Consider the following 14,293-nt stretch of genomic DNA (forward strand, 5'->3'; position numbering starts at 1 on the left):
CCATCTCCCATCCCCAATATTTCCTGAGCAAAGAGGAGGAGGAAGACTCAGCTTTTTTTTAGCAGTACAACCCAAGTTCCTGACATCACCACTACTGACAGTAAGATCAGGATCCCTTTGGTTTGCTGGATGTCACATCCCAGCAGCAGATCTGCAGGGATGTGACGCACACGTTGCTTCTCTCTCGACAGCAGCGAAGACCACTACCCAGCGAGCCCCATTTATACACAGTTCACAGAATATTTTCGCTTCACTTACAACCCCCTTCCTTTGCTCAGTTTGCTCTGTAGGGGAGGACAGAATTTGGCCTTGCCTGTGTTGGTTTAATACTGATAATAAGAAAACCTATTATTTTCAAAGAATTACTATATTCAGGAGCCACATTCTGCCTTTCAGAGAGCAACCCGAGTACAAGGACAGTCTTTCATCCCACTATGGGATCCACCACAAATGACCCGCAGTTACCACATTCCACCACTCCCCTGTGATAAGACCACATTGGACATTTGTATCACCCTGTTTTAAAGCAACATTCCCCAAACTAATAGAAAAACATAGTTATTTAAGATCTTTGCTGCTAAAATCTCATTAAATAGTAGAAACATGCAAAAGCAAAGGTAAATATCAACGATGCTACACTTAATGTATCTAAACCATAGGTAGGATACAGCACCAACACCGAGATTTCAAACCTGCACTGGATAAAAATTTTAGTCATAAAGCACTTGTGGCAATACTAGAGCACTGCTGTGTGTCACAGTCACATGTTGGTGTGCCTTGGGCTAAAGAAAAATTACCTTAAGACAAGAAAAGCAGAATCTTAAGCATAGTTAAGAAAAGTGGGATTATAGGTTCATCCACTCAGATGGTGGAATGGAGGGAAAGAAACTGGTGTCTAAGGGTCGTGGGTGTGATATTTATAGCTTCGATGGAGACACAGCGCAGTGCTGAAACTTATGGCATGAAAAGAGAAACCTGCTTCCCCAGCAGCACATGCTGGAAAGTCTTGGCTCACAGCATGTCAGTCCAATTGCAGACAAACAGGACTCTGCAAGGAGCGCTATTTTTGCTTCCTAAGAACACTGGGACTTGAATGCTTGTGTGGGCTTTGATTTTTTTAATTGAGTATGCACAGAATGTATGCGTGTGTGTGTGTATATATATACACATACGAAATAAACGAGAAAAGCCTTTTTATCTTCCAATCCCTAATAGTATAAGCAACTCTAATGGTTTTAAGTACAAATTTTAAAAGGCAGAAACCGGATGGTGCAGCGTATTAATGTATTTGCCTTTTATTACTAGAAATCTATATTGAAAACTAATTTCCAAGTCATGTTTAATTATTTCGGTATTTTCACTTGGTTTTCTAGGACATCGCAAAGACAATCTGAAAACTGGGGGAACACACACAGATAGGATTGTGACATACAGCAAGGGCATGCATTATAAAAATATCTTTCCTTTGTAATCCTGGGTTGCCAAAAGTCCAATAAGGTTAGCTATTATAAAAAAACAAAAAACAACAAAAAACCCCACCAACTTAAGGGTTAATCTTCCATGTGTAGATCCAGGGCAAAGCCCACATTTACATATTAAAAATAAACTTATTTGCACTTACAACTTATCCACCCAATGCAACTACCTTTTATGACTCAACAGTTTTTAGTATATGCTTTTCCCAGGCCAGTATTTGCTTTAAGAAGTGATGATTCTTAGAACAAAACTATTAGACCAACAAGTGATAGCACACTATTACACCTGACTGCAGTTTGAGCCTGGTCCTACGGTCCCGCGTCTGAGAGACTGAAAAGAAACTTTCTGTGCTCCAAGGAATACAATCTAATGTTCAACAAAATATTAAAAGAAAATAAGTGTCTTAAGGCCAGGAAAAAAGTCTACCCAGAATAAGCTGCCTGTTTAAAGTATTTCCTTGGAGACTGAAAACCTTGAGAATGTTTTTCCTAAATGAACCACTGCTATGCTTGGTTTGCAAAGATCCCTGGAGCCCTGAAGGCTGAAATCACTGAGGCTGCTTCTCTCAAAGAAAGCAGATGTTCAGAGGACAGTACAAAAACAACCTTTTTCTCTCCTCCTTCTCCCTCCCTTCCGAACACGAAGCCAAGAAATAAGAGTAGTAGGGCTGTCAGACCTCTGGGAGACACCCGCAGAGGCACCAAGATGCAGATTCATCTGATTTGTGCTCCGGCTTTGTGAAGGAAAAGAAAGATGGGTTCATTTTAAGAACCTGAGAAGGATACATCTTCCGGTATCTGTCCAAACTCCTCTTATAGCACATATGTTCGTGTCATCTCAGCACTACCTGCCAACAAATTCTAGCCCAAAATACACACAAAAAAAAAAAATGGAACTCAGGTTTTTTGGCAATGGTTATTAATATGCAAAACACACTGTTGTTACAATCCATAACCCGAAATCCAGGTTGCCATCTATTGCCAAGGCTGATAAAATGGTACTTTTTAAACTAAAACCTTTTAATTACAGATCCTTTCACTTCTGAGCTCCATGGTACTATTATCATTCTGGCACAGGTTAATACACCAGATTTCCTTTTCTATTTCCTTTACCAGAATTTTGAGGTCTATTTATATTTTGCGAGCTTCACTCTTTGTCAGTCTACATCTAATTCCACGTAGACAGCTTCTTAAGTAAGCAGCCCCGTAGGTACTTTTCATGTCGAGACAGATGCAGGAGTGCACAGTATCTTGTCATGATAATCTTAGCACAGGAATTAAGTGAGGGGGCAGCACCCTCTGCAGGATGAGGAGGCAAATTACTAAAATTATTTAATCTATAGAAAGCACTCTGAAACAGATTGCCCACAAGCTTTTCACGCAAACCTATTACCGTAACACGTAAATTCATTATTTTAATAAAAGCCATGGCACCCCTAAAGGTTGATCTATAGTTTCAAACATATTTCAATTAAAAGTTGCATGAGTATGTCTTAAAACTGGAAAAGCAAGACTATTTCATGACTTCTGATGATTGCTCACATTTGCAGCACATACAGTAAAAGACATGACTCTTTTTCCAAAGTCCTGCAGAATAAACTGCCCTGTAGAAAAATCAATACCAGAATGCCAGTTCTCGAACCAGGCAATGCCTACACATAACTGATTCAAACTGTTCCTAATGTTCCGTTCTTTTGAGTTTAATGCAGAAATCCAAGACACAACAATACTAGCACCATTATTACTCCTTTTATATTTTTCCTTCCTATTCAATATGTTGTGCACAACAAATGTAACTGAAAGCAAAAAACCACGATAGAACACAAAGAAAAGTACTACCAGCCACATGTCAAGTAATACTTTGCTAAAAGGTTCACTGGAATCCACCAGAGGCTCCTGAACATCCTTCATCATTAACACAGAATAAGGCACATGGGGACCCAGCACCCAAAATGCTTCTCAGTACAAGTATTTTGCCAAGACCTCTTCTTCTCCACAGCTAAGAACTGTCTTAGCTTTGGGCAAAAAGAATGAAACACCCAGCAATGATTACTTCCAGCAGTCTACCGCAATGCTGGCCAATTCTTCATATACTTCTATATATGAAGGAACAGCCACGCATTTAGGTGACCTGAAGTGCTATTCTTTCTTTTTTGGCTACAGTGAACCCTAGCTGTTTTGTAGATGCAGAGGAGATACGAGCTAAGGGCTTACAGAATTAGACGCAGCATGAGAATGACTCTTGAAAAGTAGACAAGCAGGCTTTCAGCAATAACTAAAATGTTATATAAGATATTGCTTTCTTTGTAAGATTCACTATTTCCTCCCCTTTCAATTGACAAAACAAATAGATCATAGACCCAATTAATATTTTAATGTCTATGTTGTTTCCTTAAAATCAACTTGACACATCACTGAACACTTGCATTGAGCTGATTCTCTGTTGTGCTAACATCTTAAAGTTGTTTACATCATTAATTTAAAAAGTTATTATAAGGAATTAGCAACCTAAGCCCCGAGGGTTTTACACTCATTCCGCACTGATGTAAATTACTCCACAAGGTGTATTAGATGTGAGAGTTAGATTCACTACTTTAACACAGAAAACCTACCTCACTGTGGTTTAATATTTTTAGTGCTTCCTTCCCTGGAGAATCTGTTGTACGAAGTCCAAGCTGTTTTTTCTTAAGGTCTTGATTAATTGACTGCAGATCCTTAACCATCAAGAGAAGGTCAGTAACCTAAATAACCAAAGAAACAACAAGTAGAACTGGTTACATCCATTCTAGTATGAAAACAAAAGATGATATACAAGTCTCCAGCTAAATCTAAACTGCAGAGTTGGAAAGTCTGGGGTTCTGTATCTGCTCATGAGGCAATCTCCCTATCTCTGAAAACAAGATTATGAATTTGTGAGCTAATGTTCACTTGTAAGACTGTAGTTTCCAGCCACATTATTAAGTTGAGGGATCAAGTTTCACAACTCAGCGGCAAAAAGAAACCTGAGGGCACCTCACACCAACAGGCTGATTTGAGAAGAAACGTTTTAGTGCATGACAGGGAAATAGTAGCATTCAGAAACAACCTGTTCTACCTCAAACACTCCTTACAAGCCACTATCATTCCGAGTAGTTTCACAGATACAAAATCTGAATGAACAACCATGTTCAACACTCTTGAACAAACATTACTGCCACAGACTCACATAATATATCAAGAAGGCAATGTTTGCAGAAGAAAGTGAAATCTTTTTATTAGACCAATTAATATATTTGGAAAAAACAGATCAGCTTTCAGGCATACAAACCCTTGCTCAAGTAAGAAACGGTTTATAAATGGCTTTTGCTAATGAGTGTCCCTGAACCTACTGAAGGGAATATGTTCAGAGACAAAAGTTGTATAACCCCAGAATGGGACTGGGACACAACCTGGGGCTTTGTTTTATTGACACCTGTTCAGTGTAAGGCAAACGTCTTTCCTTCAGATTACCCACCTCCAGGTTTTTGAACACCTGCCTACAATTCAGCTGGCCATGAGAAATATAAAACTTCACTTATGTTCACTCCCAAACAACCATATTGAATAGAATTCCTTATCACAAACCGGTGCACGGATCAGTGGACACTGCACAAGACAAGGAGTCAGAAGAACAAGTTTCTGAACTCCAGTACTGATTTATTGTATGATGATGTCCTGCACATTTAACCTCTGTGAATTCCAGTTCTCCTCATGTAGAAAGGAGACACTAACTTACCTCAGGGTTATTTTATAACATGACATATTTACCAAAAGACTTGCAAATCCTGGGATGAAGTGTGCTAAAGAAGTATAAATTATAGACACCACTACCATCTTCATGATTAATAAAGGTGCATGAAATACATATCGTAGACTACTTAATGAAAAAACTTTTCTTTGGAGTTGGTGTAATTCACGATGACTAAAATACGGTATTGAGTCTGAAACTTGAATCCAGGTGTCTAACTCTCACAAAATCTTTGCAGCAAGCCACCTATCTTTCAGCTGATTCTGAAGCTCATATGGTGTAACAAAGACTAAATAGTTCATAAAAGGTGGATCACAAACTACAGAGACAAGAAGTTCAAATCCTTTCAGAACTACCCAACTGTACCTAAAAAAACCTTTTTGTGCTCTCGAGATAAACAAACTGTAAACATAGCAGAATTAAGCCATTAGGAACAGTAAATAATAAAAAAAAAAAATCAATACCTTTTTCTTAAGTTCTTCAAGAGACAGATGGTCTATCTGTAGGCTTAAATGATCTTGCTCTCCTAAACAGATACTCATATAAGATGTTTGATCTCCACAGAAAGACAGTGTTTCATCTGTCAAAATAACCAAGGACAGGAATTATTTCAGAAACTCTATTTGCAGGAAAATAGAGCATAAAATGCAAAGACAGGACTTTTTGAATAAGAACCCACTAGTAAGTCTGCGGGAGGCCAGTTAAAATGTTTCATCCCCCAAAATAAGCTTTCTGTTTAATTGAACAAATTTTGTCCTCATATTTCTTTGTGCTTCTGACACCTAGACATGCTGTATTTTCTGCAGCTGTATTTTCTGTGGTTATCAGCATGAGTTGTGAATGTAATTCTGAATTATAATTTGCATATTTAGCATTACAATTAGAAATAATTTTTAGGAAGGATAAGTAAGGCATGAATAGTTATTCTGTTTTAACTGTATTCTTATGAACACGAATTCAAGGTCTCAAGGCAAGAAGTCAGGTTAAACAAAATTATTGAATTTATTTTGCTTTCGGGTCAAAAGATCGTATTAATTGAATTGAAAATAGCTACTTGTTCATTTCCTCTATAACAGCAGGAATGATTTTTTTTTTTTTAATGTTTCAATAAACACCTGTTCATTTACAATATAGGTGACAGTAAATTCTAGAAATATATCTCATTAGATAGGAAGAAAGCATCTCTGAATTAGGACAAAGAAGAGACATCCAAACCCTACTCCCAGCTCTGACACTGATCCCATGGCTGCTGCAGGGACCCAAAGCTTCACAAATGATTACCAATCTTCAGAGCCTTCCTTCCTAGCAGTCTCACCCTCAACACAGCTGCTCTTGAGAGGCCAGGAGCACCCACAGGACTCTTTGGCCTACCCTGGTTGTTTGTCATCTCTGTGCTTTTGAGACTGGAAACTCAACAGCAGAAGTTTACCTTCTGTCACTTACCATAGCTGTCAGGGAGTGATGCTAAAATTGAAAATCTAAGTTGAAAGGGGTAAGTGAGCAGGCTTTACTGTTATTTATATATCCCCTACGGAATAAAGCAGATACATCTGTACATATGCAGTGAACTATATTTAACAATGACACAATCTCTTTACCAAAATATTGTGAAATAATTACATTCCATGGTCAGAAAGTGATCCCATGGCCACAGATTTATTCAATGCCAGGAATCTCCGACTTCTGCAGAAAACAGTAAATTCTATGGGTACAAAATTGTAGGCAGCCTGAAATGATCACTGCGGTTGAATTGCCGTAGAATTACTAACATTTGCTCACGGAAAGAGAAAAGCTGTCCCTCTGTATATGCCCTATCGCTCAAAGACATTCTGTTACAAATCCCTCAAATAATTTTCAGCATAAAAAGCCAAAAAGAAGTCTTTTCACACTTTTCTATACTCTCAAACATTTCTTCTCCATCACAGCAAACTGACTGTAATAAAACCGGTTTTCTTTTGTGCAAGAAGATCAAGAAAAGGGATGGGCTGCACACGTATACAGACCTTGATGGGGTCTAATGTGCTTAATCTGATCTTCCAAGATCTTCTGCAGATTCCGATTAGCTAAAATGTCGTCTTCGAGTTGTTTGCGCAATGTGAAAATGTTGTTTAATTCCGTCTGCAAGCTATTTATACTAAAAAAAAGCAGAAAAAATATCTTCAAGATTAAATTCAAAACACTTTTTTGCGCACCTCAGCATCTTTTATACATCCAGGCTTCCACAACAAGCCCACTTCACATTAGCCATCACTGTTTTTCACCACACAGTTACATCATTTTGCTGCATAAGAACAAAAAAATCCCTACACAGAAAGACGAGACTAAACATTTACGTATACGGCCTTTTCTTGCTGTTTTGAGCTGTGCTGTTTGTAAATCAGCTTAAACACGACAGATATATTCTGCCAGCCAACTTCCGTGTAATTCTTTTTAAGGAAAATCAAAATTACTAACTTCTGAGAAGTTTGCTAGAAAAATACCATTATCACCTAATACTGACGGCTCTGTGTGTTCCATTACACAGTGACCATGGAAACTTTGTTCCCGTGCTACAGAACTGTACTATATAATCTAATGCTCCACTTGAGAAAAACATAAAAAATTGCACTGCATTGAAAACATGATCCAGACAACTATATTCTTCGTTTATCTGACAGTCTGTAAAAAGACCTTTTAAAGTCTAAATTGTCTCAATTATCTCAATGGGGTGTAAATACCAAAATTTACAAATGGTAATTTGTCAAGGTGAATTAATTCTTTAAGCAGGTTTGTTCCCAGGTGGCCACTGAAGCTCTTTAGCCTCAGACACTGCCCCTCAGGCCTCACGGTGTCAGCACCTCTAGCTGTCCCTTGCTAGATTTTTCCCCATAACCTCCAGCACCAATAAGACAGTTCTGACCAGTCCATTAAAAGACTTAAGTACACTAAAAACTGAAATTGTAATAAAACAAAATAAATTAGATTTAATAACAAATAAACAACAAGGTGTAACTGAAATTGTATTATTTATTTTCCCATCTACTTCACTCAGAACCTCAGTGTTCTAAGATAAACGAAGCTGCTGTAGAACTTCCAATTTACTGCACTAAACGCCAGAGAATTCAGGAATTATTTTTAAAAATTTAAATCCATTTTACAGGAGACTATACAGCAAAATACAGCACATCATACTTGCATGAGAATAACAGCATATTGTAGAAACACATTAATTAAAAGGCAGCAAGTATGAAAAGACTCAGTCTGACTTCTGACAGGTGTGCTGTTGTCAGTGTTTCCTGCACAAGAAACTATTGCTTTAACCAATTCTCCCTCGTTCAAGAGTACCTTTGAAGAGACAGCTCTCTTAAATCCCCAGCAAAAAATTAAGTACTAAACCAAACCAACACATTACTAGAAGCTAAGTAAGCACATTTTCTCCTTTTCATGAGCTAAAGTTTTTATAAGAAAAAGCATTGATTCCCTACTTGGAGAGACAAGAAATGTCTTGGTCCTGACATCCAGTAGCTTATTTTGAAAAATAACCACCCAGGTTGCTTAAAATAAATAATGCCTAAAAGAAGCTACGTCAGCAAGAAAACAGATGTTTGCCTAAAATCCACGTCACGGCTGAATTTATCTGCAGGGGTTGTTTATCAGCTCCCCAGAACTTTGGGGGTTCAAGCCTTCCTTAATGAGATTTACAGCGCATCTCAGCCCACTGAACTACAAGGAGGAAAAAGAAGACAACCTGCTTCCAGCTTCCAGCCTGGCAAATCATTGCATACCCTCTGCAAATCGCTGCATAACATGCACTGCTCTGTGCATCCTGTAACGCCGTATCAAGAAAACGGCACTAATGAACCTGCTCCTGATCTGCAGAAGCTAATTGCAAAACTCCTATTACCCTAATGATTATAACTACAGTTACAATTTTCCTCATTTGAAAAATATTCTAAGAAAAAAACAGTATCAGAGCTATGGTACTTTGTTGTCTTCACTGCACCGAGTGTTGACAACCACCTTACCCACAGTCATGTTTCAATGTCAGGTCACACCCTCCATATGAAATATTAAAATAAACTGGCTTCTTCCTTCATTTGGCAACTGTTCAACAGAAAAGTCACAAAAGCCAATGCTCTTTTCCCAGAGATAAGAAATAATCTCCATCATCTGACTTCTATCACTATTTCTAATGAAAAAGATTCTAAACAGCTCCTGAGCTGTGGCCAAGCACAAGATGGCATTACTATTAGGGCGCTTTATTCAAACACCAGATCTCATCTACTCTAGTGCTATTCACTTTATGGTTTCCAAACTATGGTGGTGTAAAAACCAACTCCAAAATACAAACACACATTCCCACAAAGTTGGCAGGTATAAACCATTGCCTTCAGGCAGGCAGAGTAAGGAGCTAGCTCTTAAACGCTGTCAATACCTAATTAAAATATTTGTAATTATAGCAGTAAAAGTACATTTTGTATAAAACATTTAAATTTATTTACCAGAGGGTTAAGAATTTTCTTCATTTTATCATAATGTCTCCTCCTCAACTGCCAAATAATAACAGGATACAAAGTCGGCCACAAATTTTTTTCTAAAAATGTTATGTTCTTTGATTTTAAATGGTTAAAAACCATCTGCTCCTGCCATACTTCTGAATGTTTTACATTGAAACCATACTATGCAATTCAATTATTCTGTTTTGTTTAACCTTCTCCAAAATCTGACTAGCTTATATTTTCATCAAAATTCTCACAGTGTCACCTTTGAGATAAGCATTATCTGTGTTTTAGGAGTAAACCATAGCAAATCATCCAGCACGCAAAAGTTTACCGGGATTTGATTTTTCCCCTGTATTCCAACACAGGACTCAACTCCTGAAAATCTTACTGCTTGCTTTGGTATTCAAATGGAAATCTGGCTCCTCTGAGATTCCAATCCAAACATAAATATTTTCATAAACATTAAGTAATTTAGATAATATAATCTCACTAACAAAAATATTTCTCTTTTAAGGAGACAACTACAGCAAGCCCTGTGAAAAACTGGCCAGTAAAAAATGCTCACCACTCCAGTTAAGCTGCACCTTTTTTCCCACAACTTCTGACTTCTGCCCTTTCAGTTTTGATTACCCACCAAAATAGAAAATGTACTCACCTATCCGATTCTTTGAAGGTCTTCACTAGCATTGAATAAATATTTTGTTCTTTTCTTAAAGCAAGGATCAGCTTTTCGTATTCAGCTTCTTTATTTTCCTAAATTAAAACAAGAACATATTAAGCTTACAATGTATTTTTTAAGTTTGAATGTCTACAACTATATGTATATCTGTGCCCTAAAGAAAATGTGAAAGAAGTAGAAATCCAAATCTGCTGAACAGGACTGCCCACCTCCAAAGCCTAATATGAATGTGGAAACTATTCACGATACATAAAATCAGCTATTATTAAAGGAGGCAAACACTGTTTCACTATTTACCTACTGTGAGTCACACATCCAAACAGTCGCTCATCATTTTTATCACAGTCTAAAAAGCTTTCCCCCTCAACCCAAGCATCCTCGCTTCCAAAGTTCAGAACTCAACAACCCAGGAACAACCCGGCAGGTAGCTATTTCAGAGGAGGGGAAGGGAGGGAAGGGAAAGCAGACAAGTCCAAGATCCAAGCACACATCTTAGAGCATTGTCCTAGCCATCCTGGCTGTGTTCTGGATAAAACTGGCTTTCTTTGGGGGAGGTGTTTCTGCAAATGCAGTTCCATTTCTGAACAGAATCAAGCCAACAAATGAAGGATGAACATGCCAAATACCCACTCCTTGAGTCAGCTTTCTGCACACTCAGCTGGGTCACTACAAGCTGCTGCTTTAGTTGTGCAAAGAAAAGAAAATTGTTTACCTACAGTCTTGCTCACAGAAAGTGCATCATTATTGTTGTTATTATTATTATTTTAGAGTAAATCCAGACTTTTACGCTACTTTCTCAGTAAGCATCCACTAATTTCCCAAGACTTTTTTCACTCCAAAACAACCACACAGCCACTTTTTCAGCAGGAGGCAAAAAAATGCAGCTACTTAAAGGAGTATTTGCTTGCACTTATTACATAAAAATACCTAAGATATCAGCAGTCTCAGAAGAGAAAATAACAGGGATATCTACAGCAAATTTAGATGCATTAACGTCAGACATATATTTTGCCTTTGTCTGAGAAGAACAGTAGGCCTTGTTGTTCTCTCAGTTTTCTTTTTCAACTGAAAATTGAAAGGAAGAACAAAAAAGTGCCACAGCTAAGGGGGAATCTCAGCTAAGGGAACTCTCAAGAGATAGTAAATCATTAGTGAACAGATCATTAACAAGGAAGAAATCTACACCCAGGAGTTTTAAGCAGCTGTTATTACTCCAGTTGCAATTCTTAAGGAAGCAATTGCAACAAAAATTCACTTACAGTGGAATCTCGTTAATTCACACTAACTGTGCAGAGACACTGTTAATTTGAAAAATTCAGTATTCTGCAAAGTAAACAGTACAAAAGCAAGGACAACTGTTGTTTACTTTTAATTATTTACACTCATACTTCACAGTATGCTAGCAAATATGTTAAATAATATTTTGCAAGTCTAATCAAGTTTTGATCAAATTACTCCCGTTAAGGTAATCTGCATGTCAGATCTTACTGCAGGAAGAGCAGCTTCTGTCACCTAATGCTACAGATTCTGTGACAAAGTGACCTTGCCTTTGTACATGTGCATCGTGTTCAGCTACCTTCATTCCTAACGGGAGCTGTATTCCAACAAATCTTTCCAGGTTCTAATGCAATTTATACATTAAACTCTATTCTCTATATGAAATGCAAAATACTGAGCTTCATCACAAGTTTATTAGCTAGGTGAGCAGAGGAGGAGCACGCAGCAATGGCTTCTGCTGAGTACTGAGAAACACAAAGGCAAATAGATGGAGGTGGGTGATCCAGAGTCCACTAATAAAAAAAAATAAATCACAAAAAACACATGTAAAAAAGTACGTCTTAACAGCCTGAATTAAGGAGCCTTATCAACGTGTTGGAATCTCACCCTTTCAAGAACAGTCACTAAACACAAAATACACAGATTGCAATTTAACTTGGAAAAAGTTCGATCGCAATGACACTGATCAATGACGTAGAAAGGAACAGGAAGAGAGAAATCTTTTGACTTAATTTAGCTGGTTAACAGCCTGATAAAAGTTCTAGTGAACTCTTCCATATGTCTGATACAAGCCTCGCAATTATTACTGAAGACACCACACAACTATATCCTAATTAAAAGCTCTTTCTGAAGCGCTGGCAAAGTAATGTCACTCTGAAGAGTTTACGGTACACAAACGAGATAACGGTTGTCACCAACGGTTCGGGGTCTATGGCTGCTGCATTAACAAAGCACTGTTACACACAGAACCATGTTCCAGCTTCCTGTGTTTCTTTTACAATTCACATGTTAATTTAGTTCTACGTTTGCATCAAAATCTCACAAAATCCTCCCAGCTCTTTTTTTTTTTTCTGTGTAATGAGAGACGTGAGCCGTTTTTTAATTCCAAATGCCACAGACTATACACAAATTATTAAATTCTAAATTCAACTATCTACGTAGAGGTTAGCAAAATCATGAAGAAATGTTCTTGATTTTTCAGAATCTTCCATGAGTAATAAGGATGAGAAGATACAGCATGAACATTCTTTTTTGTACATTATTACTGTCATTTCTAAATAAAGTGTAGGAGTGAATTATTCCAATCAACTCCCCAACAGTACACAAAACATAAGGCAGCTCTGTAACTTAAATAGACCATAATGCTGTGGGAGTTAATGAAACATTAAACCTCTTGACACATGGTGTGAGGGAAAAATGTGTTAGAGGAGATAGCTGCAAGACATCCAGGACCATATTGCAGTGAAAGATTTATATTCCCGTGAAAGGAGGCAATCTAATACATTAAAGTCTATATTTAAGTCTGAAATACTATTGCTAAGCAGCAGCAGTGGAAAACATAACTTATTTTCATTAAAGGTTTCTCCAGTTGTAAGCAATGAAAGTAAAAGGTTTATGCCTCCACAATAAATAACTTATTGGCAAAGTCACAAGAACATCCGGCCACCTCACTGAATACTCTCCTGCTTACAACAACCACCAGGATCATTACAAAATCTCTGAAGGTTAGAGGACAAAGGATCGAGAGAAGGCCGTAACCTACACCTCATCACTGATCCATCCATCCATCCATCCACCAGCACCAGAATTTGATAATTTCTTCTAAGGTTGCAGTAAAGTTTATGCATGGTCTACCCAAAATGAAACCATCGCCAATAAGATTAAAATTGTTACAGTCCACTGAGTCATATATCTAAAGAAGAAAATTACTATAGCAAAAGACTTTGTGGGTGACTTTTAGAAGATGTCATCTCGACCACAGAAAATGTCACAAAGCTGTTGGCTCCAAAGAAGTTATGGCCCTGCTTGGTGATACGTGAGGCAAGACTAGTGGGCTGTATAAGGATCTCCAAATATCACTTCACCAGGCTAACTCCTTTAAGATGAAATTTCTGCTAATATGGAAATGGTGAGACACACCAACCACATCCATTCCCATCACCAGGCCATGCTCAGAGTCACAGGTAAAAAGCATCGCGTTTAAAGTGTGTGAAGACATGGATATCGACAAAAAAAGATTACTGTTTTCAGCTATAAGCTAATCTCATCAAATCAGAAACTGAACTATCACCCTGTTTATGTGTTCACAACATCGATTTCAAGAGACTGAACGCAACCACTACAATGCCCTGATCACTATTTAACAGACAGGACACTTGTGTAAAAAAAAGAGAGTCAACTACATCACTTTCCATAATCACGACAGCAACAATGTGCACGCTGCTGCTGTTTCAACAGCTAAGACATGTCTGCAGTACTGCAACAAAGGCACCAATTCTCACTCACCCATCACCTGCAAAGCTCTGGCTACATCAGTAACTTCCCGCACTGACTCTAATTTCTCCAGCTGCAGCAAATCACATCACAACTGTACGCACACAGGATCCTTCCGCTC

At 37.9% G+C, this 14,293-nt stretch overlaps 1 protein-coding gene across 2 annotated transcripts in view; it reads right to left on the reverse strand.

Moving 5' to 3' along the window:
• The window catches only part of CDK5RAP2 (CDK5 regulatory subunit associated protein 2), an 82,824-nt gene that overhangs the window by 40,146 nt on the left and 28,385 nt on the right, over positions 1-14,293 (reverse strand). For both annotated transcript variants that reach the window (XM_086475521.1, XM_086475520.1), the window contains exons 15-18: positions 10,378-10,475; positions 7,245-7,375; positions 5,706-5,821; positions 4,088-4,216 (exon numbers count right to left, since the gene is read on the reverse strand). In XM_086475521.1, coding sequence (XP_086331647.1) covers positions 4,088-4,216; positions 5,706-5,821; positions 7,245-7,375; positions 10,378-10,475 — 474 coding nt within the window. The remainder of the gene's footprint in view (positions 1-4,087; positions 4,217-5,705; positions 5,822-7,244; positions 7,376-10,377; positions 10,476-14,293) is intronic.

This window comes from Leptosomus discolor, chromosome 19 (assembly GCF_034619465.1).
Source record: "Leptosomus discolor isolate bLepDis1 chromosome 19, bLepDis1.hap2, whole genome shotgun sequence".
Classification (NCBI taxonomy): domain Eukaryota; kingdom Metazoa; phylum Chordata; class Aves; order Leptosomiformes; family Leptosomidae; genus Leptosomus; species Leptosomus discolor.